A 21,319-nucleotide genomic window follows, 5' to 3' on the forward strand; every position below is an offset into this window, starting at 1 on the left:
AGGATGGCTCTAGACTGTTCTCAATGGTAGCAGATGACAGAACGAGGAGTAATGGTCTCAAGTTGCAGTGGGGGAGGTTTAGATTGGATATTAGGAAAAACTTTTTCACTAAGAGGGTGGTGAAACACTGGAATGCGTTACCTAGGGAGGTGGTAGAATCTCCTTCCTTAGAGGTTTTTAAGGTCAGGCTTGACAAAGCCCTGGCTGGGATGATTTAACTGGGAATTGGTCCTGCTTCGAGCAGGGGGTTGGACTAGATGACCTTCAGGGGTCCCTTCCGACCCTGATATTCTATGATTCTATGAAAGCAGAAACTCTTCTGTACATTACATTCCTGGCAAAATGGCATTATATACTACACTGGTACATCTCACATCCACTAGATTTTCAAAATGCACACTGAAATGGGATAAAAGTTCTGTTACCTGCATACCAACATCTTGAATTTCCTTCCTCCATTTTTTCAACCCAAGATTCATTCCAAGAGTGAGCAAAGTCAATAAGCAGGACCAACTGAATAAGAATGAAGCAGAAGGCCCCAGCCATGCCGACATAAAACCACACTGTAAAGAAAAATCAGACACAATCAATTCAGAGCAATGGAAGTTTTACCGCTCAATCTTAGGGGTAAGGGAAAAAACTAATAGTGAGAAATAGGGTTTGCAGCTTCATTTAAAGAGGTTTATTTTAAAATAAACCATAACTGCATCACATGCAATAAGATGTAATTCAGTGTTATCTTACCAGTCGTAAAGGGTCCCTCTGGGATGAAAAAAGCTCCAACATTAATTGCTATTGCTATAGCAAACTTGAAGAACCAGAATCTAAAGAAATCAAAAACAAAAACAAACAAAATCAAGGGATGTACAGTAATAAACTTTAATCTGTGTCTGTGCTCACATAACTGATGTATTTTATAAGCAGTCAAAAGAGCACAATGTAAATGAAAGTTAATTATTTGAAATGACAGGACTTAAAGTTTGCCTATTTTAGCTTGCATTTCAAATACATAATCTTTGCTTCCTTGTTTGTGCATATCTGAGAAATGTATCCATTAACTACTCCTTCAGAATACAGGAGATACTGACACTAAATTAAAATATCTTTTGTAGGGAGGCAAAGAGAAGCATCAAGAAGTTTAGACTAGGCAGTTTTTGTTCTTAGTCCCGGTTGTATATAGACAGCTTCTGAGTTTGATGTCAGTTTAAACTCCTGTTCTGATGTCCCACGCATAGTACCATACAGTTGAATCCAGGGTGGATAAAAATTACATGTTTTTAATTTTAAAAAATCCACTTTTATTTTATTCCCTTTAAGTTTATTTGTTTTATTTACACATTGCTAGTCTTGGCGGGGGTGGGGTTAACACTGTCTTGCCATTTTATAATCTTAAATTGCTAAAGTGGATGTTTTGTACTTGTTTCCTAGACTCTTAATCTAGACAGTTCTATTCTACCCCATAGGCTCCATGTTGGCAGCCCACTCCCCCCAGCTCCCATTGACGGTCTCCCTCTCTAGGCTCCTCATCCCAATTCCCCCCACCCTGTTCAGACTTCTTCACCCAATTTCCTTGACCAAGCAGTGCCAATCGTCCCCTCATTCCACCTCCTTGTCAAATCTATCTTCCCCCGAAATCACCCTTAGTTTCCTTCCCTTCTTGGCTCCCAGGACAGAAAGTCTCCCTGCTCTCAGTTTCTGTGCCAAGTACTGTAGCGGCCCACAACCAGAAATAGCAACTGTAGGGAAAGTTCTTCTCAGCCCCTGCAGACCTGGGGTGGAGGGGAGCATGCTTAGTGCAGATGGAATCTGAAGAATTTAGCTGCCAGACCAGCAAGTCTCTCCTGAGCGTACAAAAGCAGATTTTTGAAAGGCTTATAATTTAGCTATATTTCAGTATTCCCCCCCCACAGGTACAGTAAAAGGTACATCTAACCACATAGGAAGCTCCTACTCCAAAGCAAGGAGGGACTAGATCTTCTCAACAAAATGGCTGTAACACATTGTTTTGCCCATGTGTGTGGATATTTCCCTAATCTTGTTCTCAGAACTGGCTGACCACTTTTTCTAAATTTTCTTTAAAAATTCAGCCTCAGGTAGACACCCAGCATGGGAAATTTCAGTCTGAATAGTCAAAGCCAAGCAAAGTTATAAAATCCTGACTCCAGTTTGTTATAATAGGAAGTGTCGGGCAACCTTAACTATAGGTTGTACTACCAGTCCCATCTATAAAAAATTAATATAGCTCAAAAGACAAAGCAAAATAATAAGGTCCTGGTCCATGCCTAGGGTTCTTAAGTAGTATGATAATAATAATAATAATACAGAAACATATGTCCAGTAACACATACAAAGCAAAAAACGATGACATCAGAGGTAAAAATCTAGTTGAGTAGTTCTTCACCTTTCCATGCTGAGATTCTCTCCTACCCCAGCTTGAGGGATCCAGTTCTATAGAGGAACAAATTGCAATTTGGGGGGAGGAGCACATCAAACTGACTAGGGGAGGAGCACATAATGAATTTTAAAAGCAAGCAAAGCTTATTTTAAAATCTGGATGGTTCAGTGCACTAATTACACAATCTATAATGCATTAACTCCTGCTTCTGAATCTATGTGAGGAGTTTGATTTCCTCCTCATCAGCTTGGAAGAATAACCTTGATAAAGGAAGAATAGGTCCAAGCTTTGCATAAATAACATGCTTAATTCCAGATCCTTTTCAGATTACCTAAAAGCTTAGAGTACCAATATCTACCTACCTGGTTTAATTTTTGGGAAGAATACTATATTCCTACAGTCTAAAATTGCTAAGCATTCCAAGGATTACTGCTGGCTTACATAGAGGCTGCTGGAGTTCTGTAGGCTTTTGTTTTGATTACACTGATAAAAACGGGAACTGCCTAGATAGCACTCATTTCGCAGTTATGAATTTACACAACTAAATTAACTGTCCCACGAGATATTGTCTGATGGCTCCAACTTATACGCAAGTGTGGAAAAACTGACGGATATGCATAGGTAAATACAAGGTCTCTGTTCTGCAGTACAGTCTTGCTGTCCCTGATTTAAAGAGCATCGTTGAAGACACATGTATAATTAAAGGACATGATTTACATGCAACTACCCTGAATGGGTACCACTGAAGACACCACTGCTTCTGGCAGAGATGTTTAAAACTACATTACTATATAATTTTTCAGTAATAACAAAACAGTTAAACCCTCTAGATATGTTTGCCTTGTGCTCAGAATCTTGCTAGACTAACTCTAACAGGCTACCAAGAGGAGCAAATTCCAGTGGTAGGATTGAAACAGGACAGCAATTTGTCTGACAGTTCAGCCTCAGGAGCAGACAACATGAGTCTCCAGGACAAAGACATCTGCCACAACAGGTTATTTGAGAAGTGGTCTCTTAGGTTAAAAGGTTTCACACCATGCAGAATTTGTATATATTTTTAATAAGTGCCTTAAAAAGGGGGGGGGGGGAGAAGATGTCAAAGATGCTAAATTATCTCCTGGCATAGTGGATACTTTTCTCTTGCTTGTATAAAACGCATGCTGCAAAAGCCATTTATTTTAGAGAGGTTTGATGGTATGGTCCAAGAATGATGGGAGATAAAAAGGCTGGCTTAGTTGAATTACTGTTCATGTCTCATTGTTGTTCATATTTGCCTTTTAACGCAGAGGATATTACTCTGACTATTGCATTTACAACATAGAACCTAGAACCTTTGCATAGGTGTCTTTTTATTATTTAAATCTAAAGAAACAAATAAAACTAGTAAATAAAGCATAGTTGACTGCCATGGTCTGTCTAAACTGCTTTTCCCCCCCACGGCATGGGAATGCAATTCTGTAGTTTTATTAATTTCAGGAGGTTTATACAATGAAGTCCAAATTGTCAAAGTGAGCTCAGTAGAACTCAAGCAGCTAATCCTTGCAGATTCACTAAAATGGGGAAGACTAGCCAATCACTCTTTCCTTATTATGCGATTGTTTGTGGGTAACAGCAGATGAATCTTCATCTTCTGCGGTAAACCATCTGGAAAATACTCTGTTCAGCAGCTATCACTATGGGTGCTAAGAGTTTGCACTACAGAAACTGTCTTATGTGTTTTGAGCTATATTCCAATGACAGCAGTTTGGATTCCACTGGTTTAAACAACTATACTGTGCACAAATAGAGTCAGGGAAAGACCACCAATATAATCAGCCAGCTTCTTGAAGAACTAGTATTTTACAATTATTTTTGGTTAGGTTATCCTAGATATGAATATAATAAAAATACAGGGGAAACACCTGGAAGTTCAAAAAGTACAAAATAATTTCTCTCTACCAAAAAAAGAAAGAAGGGGAAGAATAACAGACTTGTTATTGAATGGGGTGGAAACAACTTTAAACAGATCTTCCATAACTGTAATTCCAATTCTGAAAGTAAGCTTTTACAACTGAAGGGGTGTGTTCACGTTCATCTCCCCCCTCCCTCACTAATTTAATATGATTTTCCCTAAAATATTTTATCTGTGAGCCTGCATTATACTTCCATCTGCTAAAGAATTCCCTTTTCATAGCACAGTCAATCTCACCGGAGCGTTTACCTGTTATTTTCAAAAATAGCTGTATTACACATACACACCAAACAGTCACAGTTGTTGTTCTCGTATCTTACCCATTGTGCACTGCTGCTCTTGGATCATTGCTGCTCTTTACTTTGATCATCAACAAGGAGAACAGAAGGAAGAACATGGCCATACCAAAACACACACGGTACACTGCTTTGTATCCGACTAAGACATCACAATTCACATGACCATGCACATTAGGAATAGTTGTTCCAATCCCTCCATCACAAAATCCAGGAATCTATGATTGATTAACACAAAATGTTTCAATGATATTTGTTCATCAGAAGCATTTTAGAGATATATTTTTCATTTTATTAATAAAAATATACATCACTTAATTCTGTAAAATTATTTACACCACAATATTTCACTTAAAACTACAACATTGCATAATTCATGCAGCTATGCAAACAGGTAGTCCAACAAACAGATTAGGTTTGCTTTAAAAACAATTAATTGTATGTGTGGATTAGAATTATAAAACAAACAAACTTACTAAAACACACATACACACCTCCCCTCCCCCCCCAAGAGAATTCAGACAACACAACTGAGCCACCATCCATTTTTTGGGACTCACAATGGAACTTAAGTTCTATTTACCAGTCTGAAACAACACTAATAACAGCCCCAGAGCTGCATATATTTCTGATGACAACTATTATGACGGTAATGAAACAAAATAAACGGCAAAAAGAACACGAGTACTTGTGGCACCTTAGAGACTAACAAATTTATTTGAGCATAAGCTTTCGTGGGCTACAGCCCACTTCATCAGAGGCATAAAATGGAACATATAGTAAGAAGATTATATATATATACACCCACACACGTAAGTTGCCATACAAACTGTGAGAGGCTAATTAGTTAAGATGAGCTATTATCAGCAGGAGAAAAAAAAAAAAAAACACTTTTGTAGCGATAATCAAGATGGCCCATTTAGACAGACATCCTTAGGTCTATTTGGACACATGAAAAATAAAAGCCTCCAAAAAGGCACTGCAGTTAATTAAGAGCAAAGTACCAGGGACAACTAAAAAAATATAGCTGATAGTATCTCTCTGTTTCTGTCCATATCAGGATATTAGTAAGAACTCTTTAAAGTCTGATGTACTGTAAACCACACTTTACAAGGCCATAATATATCTTTCCCAAATGGTTAAAATGGCTTTCCCCAAGTTCTAAAGCGGTTACTCTCCCATAGCATAAAGAGCATTTACAAACACTTTGATTTTAACGAAGGACAAGACCACAAGATACACATCTGATGGGGGTTAAGGAGTGTAACATTTAATTGGGAAAACTAAGATAAAAAAATGGATACTAGGATTAAGTATGTAAATGGTCAGTGCTCCCCAAACTTTTGAGAGTCATGCCCCCCCCCTTACCCCTGTCCGCAACATGGACGAAGTAAGGGGGCTGCAGCTGGGGGTGGGTCTGGGGCCATGGCCAAGGGCCAAGGCTGGGGATGGAGCCACAGCCAGGCTGCCGTGGGGGCCAGCAGCTAGGCCTGCGGCCAGGTGCGGCTCCACTCCCAGCCTTGGCCGGGAATGGAGTCACAGCCTGTGGCTGTGGTGGGGCCAGAAGCAGAGCCGTGCCAAGGCTGGGGACAGGTGCAGGGCCGGGAGCAGGGCTGAACGGTGCTCCCTCCCTAATTCCCTGTAGGGACTGGCACGGGCCCCACCATGCCCCCAGATGTTCCTTCACACACACACCCCAGAGGTGGGGGAGGGTGGGGTCTGCCCAGTTTGGGGACCTCTAATGTAATTACAGCAGTCTGTTCAATACATGACTAGCAAACCATATTAGAAAAGTCACAATTCTTTTAATCAGTTGAATCAACTGCACTACAAATTGCTTATTCCCATTAGCAAAAAATGTGTCACCTAAGAAAAATGATTTCACCTTACATAGTCTCAGATTTAAAAGCTAAAATTTAGCAAGTAGAACACAATGAAACCAGAAAATGTATTATTCTACATACAAATGTGTTGTGCTGAAGCAGTTCTTGAACCTAAGAAGTAATTCAAGAGACTCAATTTTATTTCTGAAGGCTGCTGCTTATAATAACAACTGCATACCAATTAACACTACACTTCTTTCAAGATTCAGCTGCTTATACTTAAACAGAACTTGTAAGACTATCTGATGACTCCAAATAATATTAAAAGCATGTTTACTAGTAGCAATGTAAGTACTTCACACATGAAGCATGACATCATGAAAGTATGTGACTGTCAACTATTTTGCAACATCTGGTCTACCAAAACATGAAAGCGGAAAAGTAATGACCTTCTTCAGCTGTTCCTCCATTCCTGGCATTAGCATGACGCAGGCAACGCTCACTCCAAGGAGCAAGATGAAGGCATAAATCAGCCTAGTTATGGTAGAGTTGTTTCCACTGGGGCAGCAACGGCACAGCAGACATGGGGCACTGCCACATAAGCATGGTATCTGGAGGAAAGATAGATTATAGAGCAGTTTACGTTAAACAATTATGAGTTGTTTATTAGGTTATTCAAAGATTTACGCAGGATGTGTGGATTTTTAGTGATGGAAAAATCTAGTCCACCTCCTTATCAATGCAAGATAATTCCCCATAGCATGTTACATTGTTTTGTCTAGCCCAGTGAATGTTCCATGAGATTAGGTTTCTACACTAACATTTATAATGGTAGGTTTTAAAGTCTGCATCAATGCACAAGGCAGACTACTTCTGTTTTTCAAGGACAATTGTTAATTTTGGGGGGAGAGAGTTCACAGGCTTGGGGTTACTTTGGTGCAGAGGGGGCCTTAAGTGTTGCACTATGGTCAGTTCTTATTTAGCTAAGGAAATCTCTGCCTGTGAAATGTGTTTAACGTTTTGCTGTTCTAGGTTTTTTTTTATCTATATACTCAGACATTTTGGGGAAGGACTGTCATTTTCTACATGCCTGTATATTAAGGTTTAAGGGCTATTCATGTCGATTACTGGGATTTCTGAGCACCTCTGTAATAGAAATAAAATGGTCCAATCCTTCTGTTAAAAATATATTGCTTATTGACAGAGTTTGGCAGCTATTCAAACCAAGACACACCAGGTAATTCCCAATTACTTGATTAACTTGCACAATATAGAAAGGATTTGAAAATTCAAGAGTAAAACAAAAATGGAACACACAAATTAGTTCATATTTAGCAAGTATTTTCAGTTGTACCGTATTCCTTTCTACCATTGCCAATACCTTGAGAAAAAGTGTTATATTTGAGGACAAAATAACTCACTCATTGCTTTAGCACATCTGGATGCAGTTTGCTCTTAAACAGGAAAATGTGTATTACTTCATTGCAAACCTATAACATTTTGTCTCTAAGCAGCGTTCTCCCACCCAAAGATTGCATTAAATGCGGTTGGGACTCCACAAGTGAATGTCAATCAGATTATAATAATTGAAAGGAATATCTAGGAATATGGATCACCCCAAGATATTTTCTTTTTAAATGTAGTTTTCTTCATAATTTAGTTAAAAGGGAACAACATTGTTTTATTCTATGGTAGGTAGTGTGGACAGGTGATTAATATCTAAACTTTGGTGGTCATGTAGTTTTCAGTGGAAATGTTAGGTTACCAATATCAGAATCACTTAATGCTAGTTCAGTGTTTCCTGTGGTCTTGTAGTCACCCCCAATCTTTTTTACCCTCTTCATCTGTATTTGCTGTTCTTCAAAGCTGGAGCAGCCAAGAGCTATCACAATACTCTACTACAGAAACACCTTTCAAAAAGAGTATAAATAAAGCTACAGAAGGAGCGTTATAGCACTTAGATAGCACAATCCTAGTCCATTTCCCCTCCACTTCCACACATAAAAGGCTCCAATAACCTTTTGCTTCTGCTCTTGATTTTTCCATTAAGATCTACAACTCAAGAGGTGTTTGGGCAGATGGCAATCAACAGACTGGTAACTGTGACAGGGTATGACAAATACTGTCTTAAGCTATAAAGCCACCACTTGGTGTTCTAACATTGATCTGAACCTTTCCCTAAACGATGCTCCAAAACCGACTTGTTCTTCAAAACAACACCCATAACCCAGATTATTTTTTCCATATCCCAGAGTCTGCATCTAATCTTTTCCCCAGGATTTTTTGGCTGCTGCTGGGTGGAATCATGGGCTTGGCAGAGCTTTCTTTCCCTTGTTTTGAGATGGGCAGGGGCTCCGACTGACTGCCTGAGCCCCAGCCACTGCCAGCTCTATGAGGCTGATGTTTCAGTTAAAATGGAGAGCCAGATAATGGACACTTGGATAAATGGAGTTCTACTATATACCAAGAAAACATTGTGTTCAACCAATCCCTATACATATTGTGGCACTGGGAACTAAAGTTCAGCAATTCATTTTAATTGCAGAAAAACACAGATTTTTATGGGGGGGGGTTTAATTGGAGAATTTTGGACTTTCTAATCACAGAAAACTAGGATCCTTTGTCATAAGTCACTCACGCAGTGCTCAAGTGACTGCTGTAGCTTGCTCTTAACTAAGGATGCAAAAGTGTAAAGCAGTAGCATAAATAAAGAATAATTTTCTCCTTGTCCCTCGGTCCTAACGCCTGACTATCACACAGGCGGATGCTTTCATTTTTTTAAAATTTGTGACTTTTGGTCACAACTTCACTCTGAAAAATCATGTCCTGACATCTCATGCTTGCATCCATGGCAGTTACACATGCACATCACAGAACAAGAGATTCCTAGGCACACTACTTATACGTATTACAGTAACCTCAAAGTTATGAGCACCTTAGGAATGGACATTTTCGTAACTCTGAAATGTTTATAACTTTGAACAAAATGTTATGGTTGTTCTTTCAAGACGTTTACAACCAAACATTAACTTAATACAGCTTTACTATGCAGAAGAAAAATGCTGCTTTCCCTTTTTAGTAGTTTACATTTAATACAGTACTGTACTGTATTTGCTTTTTTTTGGTGGGGGGGGGGCAACTGGGAAGGTGGAGGAGGGTCTCTGCTGCTGCCTGATTGCATACTTCCAAATGAGGTGTGTGGTTGACTGATCAGTTTAACTCTGGTGTTCGTAACTCTTAGGTTCTACTTATTGTTTGTAGCATCATAGTACCTGTGAACCCCAGTCATGAACCAGGCCTGCACTGTGCTAGGTACTGTATAAACAAAATAAAAAGACTGTCCCTACCTCAAAGAGCTTACAAGTTATGTATACGACAAGAGACACTGGATGAATACAGACAAACCAACGGGGGGAAAACAAGGAAAGAGCAAGACAATACTGATCAGCAGGATCGGCACTGGTCTGAGTATACCAGCAGCCTAATCACTGTCAAGTTTTTTGTAGGCACCACGGTAAAGGAGAGTTTTAAGAAGGGATTTGAAGAGGGATAATGAGTTAGTTTTGCAGATGTTTACAGGGAGCTTATCCCAAGCTTGAAAAGTAGCATGGGAGAAAACGTGAAGGTACGTGTTTGAAAATTTAACAAGCAGGCAATGGAGGTTGGCATTATCAGTCAATCAGCGGTGGGAGCTGACCTTTGGAAACTGAGTAAGAGACAGGGAGGGGAGGAATAGGCTGTGAAGGGCCTTGAAAGTGAAGACATGTAATATTATCTTTGTTGTAAACACATAATTTGCAACTGCTTCTTAAAGCCACTCTTTGTTTCAGGGAAATATAGCAAAAAGGAATTTTTGGCCAATAGCATTTTTTGGCAAGTAAATGTGTTTGAGCAAATTGAGCAGGCAAAGTATGTGCTTCATGTACTGAATTACTTTCTCCCCAGATATGAGCGTATCAACAGATGAGCTAACTCATTATCATTCGCATCATTTTATGATATGTAGTGAGAATGTCCTAAATTTAGGATTAAAAGAATTTTTGTCCAGGTACATTGCAGAATGAATCATAGCTATTACTGTACAGATCGCTGCTTCAACTGAACTCATCAGTCCCAACTCAATTTAGTCATTGTGGTGGACATGGAGCTGCTCTGTAACAATTTACGTATACTGAATGTTGATCTGGTTATTGGAATGTTTACCATATGACAATATTAGGTTAAATATTGGGATGTTTACTATATGACTATATGGGTTAAATCAACAGGGCTGTTGCAAAACAAATGGGAAAGCGAAACAATGACTCTCCCTCAGCAAACACAGGGGGTTGTTCCAGGAGAACGGGAGAGCCATTGGCCAGACAACTGACCTCCCACTCAGGCCCACCAAACTGGTTTTGGACAGCAGGGACAAAAAGCCAAGGATCTAAGAGACCAAAGAACTCTGGATGAATAAAAAGTGATTCTTTAAGGAGGGAGGCAACTGTTCAGGAGCCGTTCAGAGGAACAAAAACAAACATTCAAGACCTGCTGAAGTATCTGAAGAAGTTAGATTTGCATGGACCCACTCAGGATGGTATGGCGTTAAGTAACAGACATGTACGCACACTGCTTACTGTTTTAAAAGTCTTTTCTTCTTGTTATGCTTTGTTTCTACAGTTAAGATTGAACAATATGTTGGTTTAAAAGGCTGTCTGGTCAACCTATTCACATACTCAGGCCTTGTCTACACTACTGCGGAAAGTTCACCTAAGTTACGTTACTCCAGCTATGTGAATAACGTAGCTGGAGTTGTCGTAGCTTAGGTCAACTTACTGCAGTGTCTACACCACACTGCGTCAAAGGGAGACGCTCTCCCGTCGACTCCACTGTAACAACAAGATTAAGCTGAGTACCAGAGTAGACCAGAGAACACTCTGTGGTCAATTCAGTGGGTCTTCACTAGACCCACTAAATCAACCCCCGCTGCATCGATCACAGCAGTGTCAATCCCATTAAGTGTAGACATGATCTTAGACATGCTGGGTCAGCAAGCTGATTCACAAGGTACAAAAAGAAAAGGAGTACTTGTGGCACCTTAGAGACTAACCAATTTATTTGAGCATAAGCTTTCGTGAGCTACAGCTCACTTCATCGGATGCAAGACTTGGTCTAAAAGTGGGCGAAATTTGCGATTCCACTACAGGAGAGGAAAAAGCAGGAAGCAAGACATCAAAACATCTCAGAAACCAGAGAGCTAACCCTATAACTTTAACAAGACATCATGCACTGCATGCGCTCCAAGCATTTAGTTACTCAGCATTTTGATGAAGAAAGCAAGGCAGCAGTGAGGAACAGAAGCTAGTTTGTTTGAGCTTTTGCAGGGAGGGGGAAGAAAAGAGAGCTTAAGCAATAGCAAGTCAATTTAAAAAACAAAACAAAACATGTATATGTACATATACCTATCCAGAGGGCTGCAAGCTGACTCTGGAAGTGACTCTGTACAAAGCAGTGCTCAGATTATTTTCAGAGAGTGCACATGGGTCACTTTCTATATACACTTATCTAGATATCCAGGCCTTGTTAGAGCTAGAATTTAGAGGTTAGAAAGGCTAAGTCTACACTATGAAAATAAGTTATGTTTGCAAATGTGAATTAACGCATGCTTTATGTTAGTAACACCATTAGCAGCTAACAGTCATTTTAAAAACAGTGTTACCCAATGGTTAAGCAAGACCAGGTAGCATATTTTTAAACGTGACTATGTCTAATCATATCACCATCTCTAAACTGGTTAACACGTGAATTAACATATTTTCTAACACTTCATTTTTCTACTGCACACACTTAAAAAGGATCTCTGCGCCTCATTAGAAATAAATATACATAATATATTTACATCTACATCAGCAAGACAGCTTACATTTATTAATTTAACAATTCTAAGAAATTAGAAAATTAAAGTTTCTACATGGTTAACTAATCCTGAATAAGGGAGACCCACTGGTGATTTTTGCATGATAGTGCACTGCGCACGCAAGCAGGAGTGAGATGACCAATGGCAGATCCGTTAATTGTAAATGGGTTTTACTAAACAACAACAAATGTCCTACAAGAACCTCATTACAGTTACTGTATTTCCCGCACTTCACTTTCACTAGATTTCTACACTTAGCACATAAGATATTTAATTTTTTTCAAAAGACAGAATGAAATGGAATACTGTACATCACTTTTTCAGTTTTAAACCAACAGTATTTCATTCAAAACACAGTGTAAAAAATTTTTAAATGCACCTAAGTTAATCAGGACACTAAGTCCCACTGATTTACAAATAGTTACCCAAAAGCTCCAAAACCACTCTTGTTCGTATTCTACCTATTTGAACATCAAGTAAATTGTAGTGGTACATAGAATAATGACTCCCAAGATAATTAGCAAGCCGGTGATAATCTTGAGAAAAAAAACAAACACAGAGGAGTTGGTAATAGTTAAAAACTCAGTGGGAAAATACATTAAGTCTTAAGAAGAGTTGTTTTTAAGTAGCATATTTTGGAGTAATCAGGACTAATTTCCAGCACCTAACAATGCTCGGTGTGATAGTGACATCATTGTAGACTGTGCTGCAGTAACCAAAGTGTCTTGGTGAGAGAGAAGATGCTACAGAGGATGCAGCTGCTGCTAAGTGAGCCATGAGGAAAGAACTAGACATGTCTAATTTCAAAAAGATGGAGGTAGCATTTTTGCAGGGTACCCACAGTAAAGGTGAAACTCAATACTGGTCTCAGTTACATTTTCACTATTTTTGCAGATCTGAAGAAACACCAGCACATTTTCCTGCGCAGTAAATATTCCCATCTCCTGACGAGCGGCATCACCGGCCAGGGCAGCTCGGCTGAGCCCCAAGCCAACGGGACCAGCGTGTGGCCCACCTGACAAGCCGAGTTAAGCCGTTTCCCTGTGTGGAGGACGGCAGCGAGGGACACGACCCAGAGTAAGGAGGAAGCCTTAAGAGTAAGCGGAACGGCGGGTCAGGGAGCGAGGCCCTGCAGCCAGACGCGGCTCCGCTGGGGCCGTACCGCCGCTTTCGAGAATTAAATCCCGCCTGGGCAAAGCCCCGGCAGAGGCCCCGTGGGGACAACGGGGCGGGAGCTCCGGGACAGAACTGGACGCCCCCGCAGGCCTGCGCGGAGCCCGGGGATTGCCGGGGTCCAGACACCGCGCTCTCCCCGCCCCGCAGCCAGGGCCCATCCCGCCCCCACGTTACCCAGCTCGCCATGGAGCACAGGCCCAGGACGCCCCCCATCTCCCGGGCGGGCGGCGGACTCCGGCGCCTTAAAGATGGAGGCGGCTCCCGACTCCCGCAGCTTCTTCCTCAGTCAGGTTCTTGTTTACCCCTAAGACAAGGGGCTTCCGGCCTCTGACGTTAAAACATTCGTCATTTCCGGAAGGCGGCGCCGCGGATGTCGAAATCTCACTGCGCAGGCGTTGAGGGGGCAGCGCGTGCAGAGCTGGAAGAGGCGCCCCAATTGGGTGGGGCGGGCTTCAGAGTAGAACTAACCTCAGCGAGGGGCGGAGTTTTGTGCAGGGGCGGGGCTTCAAAGCAAGCTACAGCGAGGGGCGGGGCTTGGGCGCAGTGGGAGGAGCTCTGGGAAGGGCTTGGGGCTCCAGCTGAGGAGGGAAGGCTGTGATGTGGTGGGAGCTTGGCGGCGGGGGACGCAGACAACCATGAACCGCAGCTGAGGGTTCCTGCTCTTGGCACAGCTCTGTGCCGTCCAGTCCCTCACCCTGTCTCCTGCACGTGCCCAGCAGCCTACTCTAGCTGGTTCTTCCCTATCTTCAGGTACAAGGTGTGATGTTGTTCCTTGTCCCTTTCCTTTTGGGTTTAGTGGTCCTTTTGGGTTCACTAATCTAACAGCTGCTAACATGTGAGAAATTAATTCATAATAATGGAAAAGAAAATTGTCTAAAGGGAGAGGCCTGATTTCAGACAATATGGGAAGTTTTTAGGGGAAAATGAAAACAGGTTCCAGTCTTGCAGTGAGCTCCACATGTGCACAGAAATCCACCTCTGTCCAACGCGATGTAGGATCAAGGTCCAACTGTGTGTATGCTTTGTTTGTTCAGCTGTAATCAGAGTTAAATACTTGGCAACCATAAATTTAATATTAAATGCACCTACCAATGACTAACCGTTGCATTTGTAAAATTTGTTTGATTATTGATAAATAGGACAGATTTGACTTCATTGTTAAAAAGGTTCAGAAGGAATTATCTTTTAGTTTTTAATAGAGTATCTAGAAACATGGAGTAATGAACTGTATAGGGAATAAACCATGTGTGATGTGGTTTTCCCCCAAAATAAAAAAAAAATTGATTATTGAATAGTTGCATGTTTCTCTAGACAAAACTAACAAATAAAAAGTATTGGGTGAGGTTCTATGGTCTGTGTTATGCAGGAGGTCATTCTGATCCTTTCTGGTCTTAAAATCTGAGAATATTGTTTAATTTGGCATCTGTAATTGCCTGGCCCCTTACCTTTCAAAAGAAATCAAAACCTCACAGACTCCTCCCTCAAAGTCTGGGTAGGCTGAGTAGTCCCTTCTCCAAGTCTGTCCCTTGCACCAGTAAGTTCAGCAACCCAAAACGTCCTAGCTCTTACCTCAGAATCTCAGTAATAAAAGGACTTCACATGGTCCCCCTGCTGTCCATTTGGTTTCTGGAGCAATTCCTCTCTGCAGTTGCTTCAGCAGCAGTCCATTGGGCACGCAACCCCAGACCCCTCAGCTTTCCAGAGGGCATTACTATCTCCCACCTTCACTTCCTGCTGCCCTCTTTTATGAGCATCAACCACTTAATTTCCAGCTCTTTTCTGAGGTGCAGCAGAGGGGTCTAATCAGCCAGCCAACTGCAGGCCTCTGACTCCATAGGAAAGGTATCCTTTATACCTTCACAGTTGGTCAGGATGGATCAATACATGGAAACCCAAAAGGGAGAGGCTAGTGACTCTCCTGAGTTGCTTTCATTCTGCACCTTCTTATTTGGGCATATGGCCCTTAAATGTTAAAGCCATCATTTCCTTATAATTTACATAAGCAGTTGATATATGTATTAATTGGTTCCTGCCCTCAGCAGCTGAGTTCTCAAACTTAATTAATTTGTTGTTTTAAGTGGCAAGAGGCTTAGTGGCTGAGGGAATTATACAACATTTCTCTTGCATCCATATAAAAATAATGTCTGTGTCTCACTAAGCAGTAAGGTAAAGTTTCTGAGATGGAAAAAAATTACTCTCCCTGGCTCCAAACCTGATGAATAAGGACTAAAGCTTTTATAATGCTATTCTATATTATATGTATAAAAAATAGCCTCTGAAATATATCAGAGGATGCCATCCCCTAGAGGTCAGTGTAAACTAACGAATGGAAACATCTGCAAGAGCCAGCACTGTGATGACAGCATTTAAATTGCAATTGCCTATTTGAAGATGGGATTTTTCACCTTGGGAATGAAAACTGCAATACATAAGCACATATTCTCTAGGATAAATTTGTGTGTACAATACTCCTGTATATTTCACTTACTTATATTTAAACCACATTTAAGTGAACCTTCCTTGTCTGCCAGTCATTTCCTTTTGCGTGATCCTGTATTGAAGCCTCAACCCAACATTTTTAATGTTTCAATAATTTCCATGACAACAGACTGATATACAGGATTAAGCCTTCATAGTGGGAGGAGGAATGGATTATAAGAGACTAAAGCTCTTGTTTCAGATAGAGCACACAAGAAATCATGATGCAAATTTTTAGAGTTAAAATGAGTTCAAATGCTGTGTTTTTAAAGTCTGACCTAGAATTACATTAGTATTGAAAGAAATGCCTGTTAGAATGCCTTCACAACATCCTCTAGCAAGGAGTTCCGCAGGTTGACTGTGCATTGTGTGAAAACAAATAAAAGGAAGTATTTCTTCACACAACACACAGTCAACCTGTGGAACTCCTTGCCAGAAGATGTTGTGAAGGCCAAGACCAAAACAGGGTTCAAAAAAGAACTAGGTAAATTCATGGAGGATAGGTCCATTGATGGCTAATAGCCAGGATGGGCAGGAACAGTGTCTCTAGCCTCTGTTTGCCAGAAGCTGGGAATGAGCGACAGGGGATGGATCACTTGATGTTTATCTGTTCTGTTCATTCCCTCTCAGGCACCTGGCACTGGCCACTGTCAGAAGACAGAATACTGGGCTAGATGGAACTTTGGTCTGACCCAGTAGGGCATTCTTCTGTTCTAGAAGAAATGGGGGAGGGAGGTAATGTAACTAAAGAAACTTCTCCCTGATTAAACTTCTTTTGTTTTACGAATGCTCTTTTGAACATTTTCTAGGATTTACTGAAAGTACAGTAGAACCTCAGAGTTACGAACTGACTGGTCAACCGCACACCTCATTTGGAACCTGAAGTACACAATCAGGCAGCAGCAGAGACAAGACCGAAAAAACAACCAAAAAAACAAAAAAAAAAACCCAACCCCCCCATACACAAATACAGGACAGTACTGTGTTAAACTTAAGTTTAAAAAAAAAAAGTTCACAAGGTAAAGAAACTGTTTCTGTGCTTGTTTCATTTAAATTAAGATGGTTTTTTTTCTATAGTAAAGTTTTCAAGCTGTACTAAGTCAATGATAAATTATAAACTTTTGAAAGAAACATAACATTTCATTCAGAATTACAAACATTTCAGAGTTATGAACAACCTCCAGTCCCCTGAAGTGTTCCTAAGTGAGGTTCTACTGTATATGCAGTTCTATGATGAAATATTATTAAGTCTGAATGTTTAATGGTCATGACTTTCGTGACAAACTATGACATCATCATGGTGCCCGATTTACTTGAATGTGATTCAGTGCTAGCACAAGATTCTGCTATTAAAAGCAATGTTAATTCATACTGTCATTTTTTAGCCAAGCCAAACAACTGGTTTTAATAATATTTTGCATTTCTACAGCAATCATAAGGATGGTCTAGTGCAGTGTTTCCCAAACTTGGGATGCCATTTGTGCAGAAAAAACCCCTGGCGGGCCCAGCCGGTTTGTTTGCCTGCTGCGTCTGCAGGTTCGGCCGATCGCAGCTCCCACTGGCCGCGGTTCGCTGTGCCCAGCCAATGGGGGCTGTGGGAAGTGTCACAGGCCGAGGGACATACTGGCCGCCACTTCCCACAGCCCCCACTGGCCGGGCACAGTGTACCGCGGCCAGTGGGAGCCGCGATCGGCCAAACCTGCGGACATGGCTGGTAAACAAACCGGCCGGGCCCGCCAGGGGCTTTCCTTGCACAAACGGTGTCCCAAGTTTGGGAAACACTGGTCTAGTGGATAGGGACATCATTTGTGACAGTTCCAATTTTGCTTTGCTACTGGTTTAATAATCTGAACCTTGGTGTTTACATTATTCATCCTTGGTGTAAATCCACTGACACCAGTGAAATTATACCAGGAATGAATTTGACCTGTTATTTAATGTCAACAGGAGAGATTTTCAAGGGCATAACTCCAATTTGTGCTTTGGAAATCCAATAAATAATCAGTACCATACTGACAATTGATGGAAACTGGTTTTGCAGTCTGTTATATTGGGCTTCCACTTATCACAAAAAATGCCATTTTTCTGCAAGATAGATGTTGCCAGCAAGAGGTTCTGAAAGGACATTTTAATTAAACATTATTTGAAATATATTTCACAGTTAAATAGCATGAAGTTCTTCTCAACTAGCAAAATATCAGACTATTCTGCCTTGCTAAATCAGTACTGGGTAACTTTCTCTTAGCATTGGAACCATTATGTTTTCATGATGGCATGGTATGGGATTGTCTCCCTTACTTCTGCGCTGCTGCTGGTGGGGCACTGCCTTTAGAGCTGGCCGTCCGACCAACAGCTGCCGCTCTGTGGCCACCCAGCTCTGAAGGCAGTGTAGAAGTAAGGGTGGCAATAGTGCAACCCCCCTAAAATAACTTTGCAACCCCCATGCAACTCCCTTTAGGGTCAGGACCCTCAATTTGAGAAATGCTGGTCCCCCCCCCATGAAATCGGTATAGTATAGGGTAAAAGCACACAAAAGACCAGATTTCATGGTCCATGACACATTTTTCATGGCCACAAATTTGGTAGGGCCCTACCCATGTAACGCCCTGTACCCCAGGTTCACCACTTTTATATAGTGATATATTTTGTACAAGTATGCCTTGTGAGGTATCATTTGAAAACAATCTACTGAACATTATTGTCTTTTTACAATGTGTGTATCAACATTGTATATGAAGCTATAGTCAAGTATAGTTGCATTTGTGTTTGTTCTCTATGCACGTGCTAGTGAGCAAGTTTACTGGCAGGGATGTAGACAATGAGCTAGATGTACATTCTTTAAGTAGAACATTTGCCAAAACAGAAAATCTTAAGTCAATACTGCAGAATATTGGTAGATAGTGAATTTCAAATTTATTCTCATATTTGCTCTGGAAACCCGATTTGATGAGTTACTCCCATCCAATCAGGTAACTGAAATGTATCACAAATGTTGATTATTCAACAGTGCTTGCAGAGTACACTTTGCAAGCAATCCATATGCTGATGAATGTTTGCATGACACATTCAGTTTCTAACACTGAGCAAGTTTCTGTAAATCAAAATGGAAAATAGTATTAAATTGGTGATTTCAAATTGTTAGCTCAGCCCTAATGTTAAAGAGGTATGTGTACAAGGCACACACACAGTTTTCATTTGTGCACATTGACATCACTTTATTGAAATCAGTGGAGTTATATATGCCAGTGTACAACAGCTGAGAATCTGGCATTTGGTATGCAGTAGGAAGCATGTACTGTGAGATCAGTTGTACCTTTTATAGAAATTAGCTCTTTATTTGACAAAAAAACATGCAGTTAAATGTTTCATCTAAAAATAGGCCAGGGAATCTGGCTATTTTTAGCCATGGATTAATAATACTAAATGGCCTTGCAGTTTTGCATCTCATAATTAAGACCTAGGTTATATGCAAGCAGAGGACCAGATAGTGCTTGAGTAAATCTGTTTTCTAAATAGTAGATTACTGAGCCAGTTGACTATTAAAACCAGGTTCTTACAATAGACCCTGAAAAATGCATACATGAACATAAAACTGTTACAGAGAGTCCAAGCATTTATTAAGAAGAGGTCAGCATCTTGGGTCAGAGCTTCAGCTGCTGTAAATCAGCATAACTATCAGAGTCAGTGGAGCTAAGCCAATTTACACCAGATGAGGTTTGGCCCCTGTTTATATACTTCATTTCATTTTTCAGAGGTCCTGAAGAAAATATTTTGCCATCAACTGCTGTAGTGAAGTAACATGACATTAAAGGTTAGGGACCATTCTACTGTAATGGTTGAAGAGGAAGTTCTCAGTGGGTTTATTAGATTAAAGTCTGTTAGATGTATAATTACATTCTTGGCACATTAACACTATAAAAAGTAAATGTTACTTTGTTTTTAAATGCTAAAAGGGAATTTCTTTAAGTAACTTAATAACTTTGTTGTTTAACAATACCATCCAATATTCTCTTGGATAGCATGTTTCATTGGAGGATACCAAAGCTTTTCACAGGCATTAAGGGTTCTAATTGTTACATTACAGCAGAACCGGTAGTGGAGGGGAACGGGGAGTTGCATTGCCTGTATCTTCAGGAAGGCAAAATGCCTAGAGGAGCAGATAGGAACATTGCTTCTGTACCACTACTGCAGCTTGGCTCTGTGAGGGCCTGCTCTGCACAGCTCTAGAAAGGGTAGCAGTAGCAGTGGCATGAATCTGGAGCAATCCTTGAGTACAAGGGCTGCTGTTGTGCCAGGGAAGAGGGAGTGATTCTGTGCCTTCTCTCCCCATTGCAGATCAGGGCTGGGAACAGTTAAGCCTTAGGGAACTTCTACACTGGCAAAGTTACAGTGCTGGCAGTTACTGTGCTGCTCAAAGAGCACAGAAGGAAAACCGCTGTTGTGTGTTTACACTTGCAGTACTTGCAGCGGTATTTGGAGCAGTGCACTCTGGGCAGCTATCCCACAGAGCACCTCTTTCTCTTTTGCTGCTAAGGCTTGTGGGAACAAGGAGGGGTTCATGGGGCATCCTGGGTCCAGTCCCAAGGTCCCGTGATGCATTGCTTTGCATGCCAGCAATCCCTGTGCTTCTGTCTGCATTTGGCACCATCTTTCAATGGTTTGTATACTGCATGCCTCTTTCAGGCTGCAGGAATGGATCCCAAACTGCTAACCAGTATGCTGCTTGCTCTGACTAACACGGCACGAGTCGCAGTGGAGTTATTCTTTAAATTGCAAAGGCAAGGGGCGTGCGACCTTGATCTCGCCACATGAAGTAACTACGACATGAGATTGCTTGTGGCATTCACAGAGGTGCTGACCACAGTGGAATGCTGCTTTTGAGCTTGGGAAAAGAGCATTGAGTGGTGGGATCACATTGTGATGCACGTCTGGGATGACAAGCAGTGGCTGCAGACCTTTCGCATGAGGAAAGCCACATTTATGGGACTTTGTGATGAGCTCGCCCCAGCCCTGCGGTGCAAGGACACGAGAATGAGGGCTGCCCTGCCATTGGAGAAGCACTTGGCGATTGCACTGTGGAAGGTAGCTACTCCATACTGCTACTGATCGGTCACTAACCAGTTCGGAGTGGGAAAGTTGACCTTTGGAGTCGTGTTGACGGAAGTGTGCAGGGCCATTAATCGCATCCTGCTCCAAAAGACCATGACTGCAGGCAACGTGCATGACATTGTGGATGGCTTTGCACAACTGGGCTTCGCTAACTGCAGAAGGAATAGATGGCACACATATTCCAATTCTGGCACC

The 21,319-nt window shown here is 41.2% G+C and overlaps 1 protein-coding gene and 1 long non-coding RNA gene across 3 annotated transcripts in view; one reads left to right on the forward strand and one right to left on the reverse strand.

Moving 5' to 3' along the window:
* The window catches only part of SERINC1 (serine incorporator 1), a 26,458-nt gene extending 12,583 nt beyond the window's left edge, over window positions 1-13,875 (reverse strand). The window contains exons 1-5 of the mRNA XM_073337192.1: window positions 13,712-13,875; window positions 6,915-7,076; window positions 4,667-4,860; window positions 745-824; window positions 426-563 (exon numbers count right to left, since the gene is read on the reverse strand). Coding sequence (XP_073193293.1) covers window positions 426-563; window positions 745-824; window positions 4,667-4,860; window positions 6,915-7,076; window positions 13,712-13,750 — 613 coding nt within the window. The 5' untranslated portion in view covers window positions 13,751-13,875. The remainder of the gene's footprint in view (window positions 1-425; window positions 564-744; window positions 825-4,666; window positions 4,861-6,914; window positions 7,077-13,711) is intronic.
* A 230-nt stretch (window positions 13,876-14,105) lies between these two features.
* Window positions 14,106-21,319, forward strand: part of LOC140908983 (uncharacterized) — a 50,059-nt gene continuing 42,845 nt past the window's right edge. For both annotated transcript variants that reach the window (XR_012158038.1, XR_012158037.1), the window contains exon 1: window positions 14,106-14,294. This is a non-coding gene — a long non-coding RNA (uncharacterized lncRNA). The remainder of the gene's footprint in view (window positions 14,295-21,319) is intronic.

This window comes from Lepidochelys kempii, chromosome 3 (genome assembly GCF_965140265.1).
Source record: "Lepidochelys kempii isolate rLepKem1 chromosome 3, rLepKem1.hap2, whole genome shotgun sequence".
NCBI lineage: Eukaryota > Metazoa > Chordata > Testudines > Cheloniidae > Lepidochelys > Lepidochelys kempii.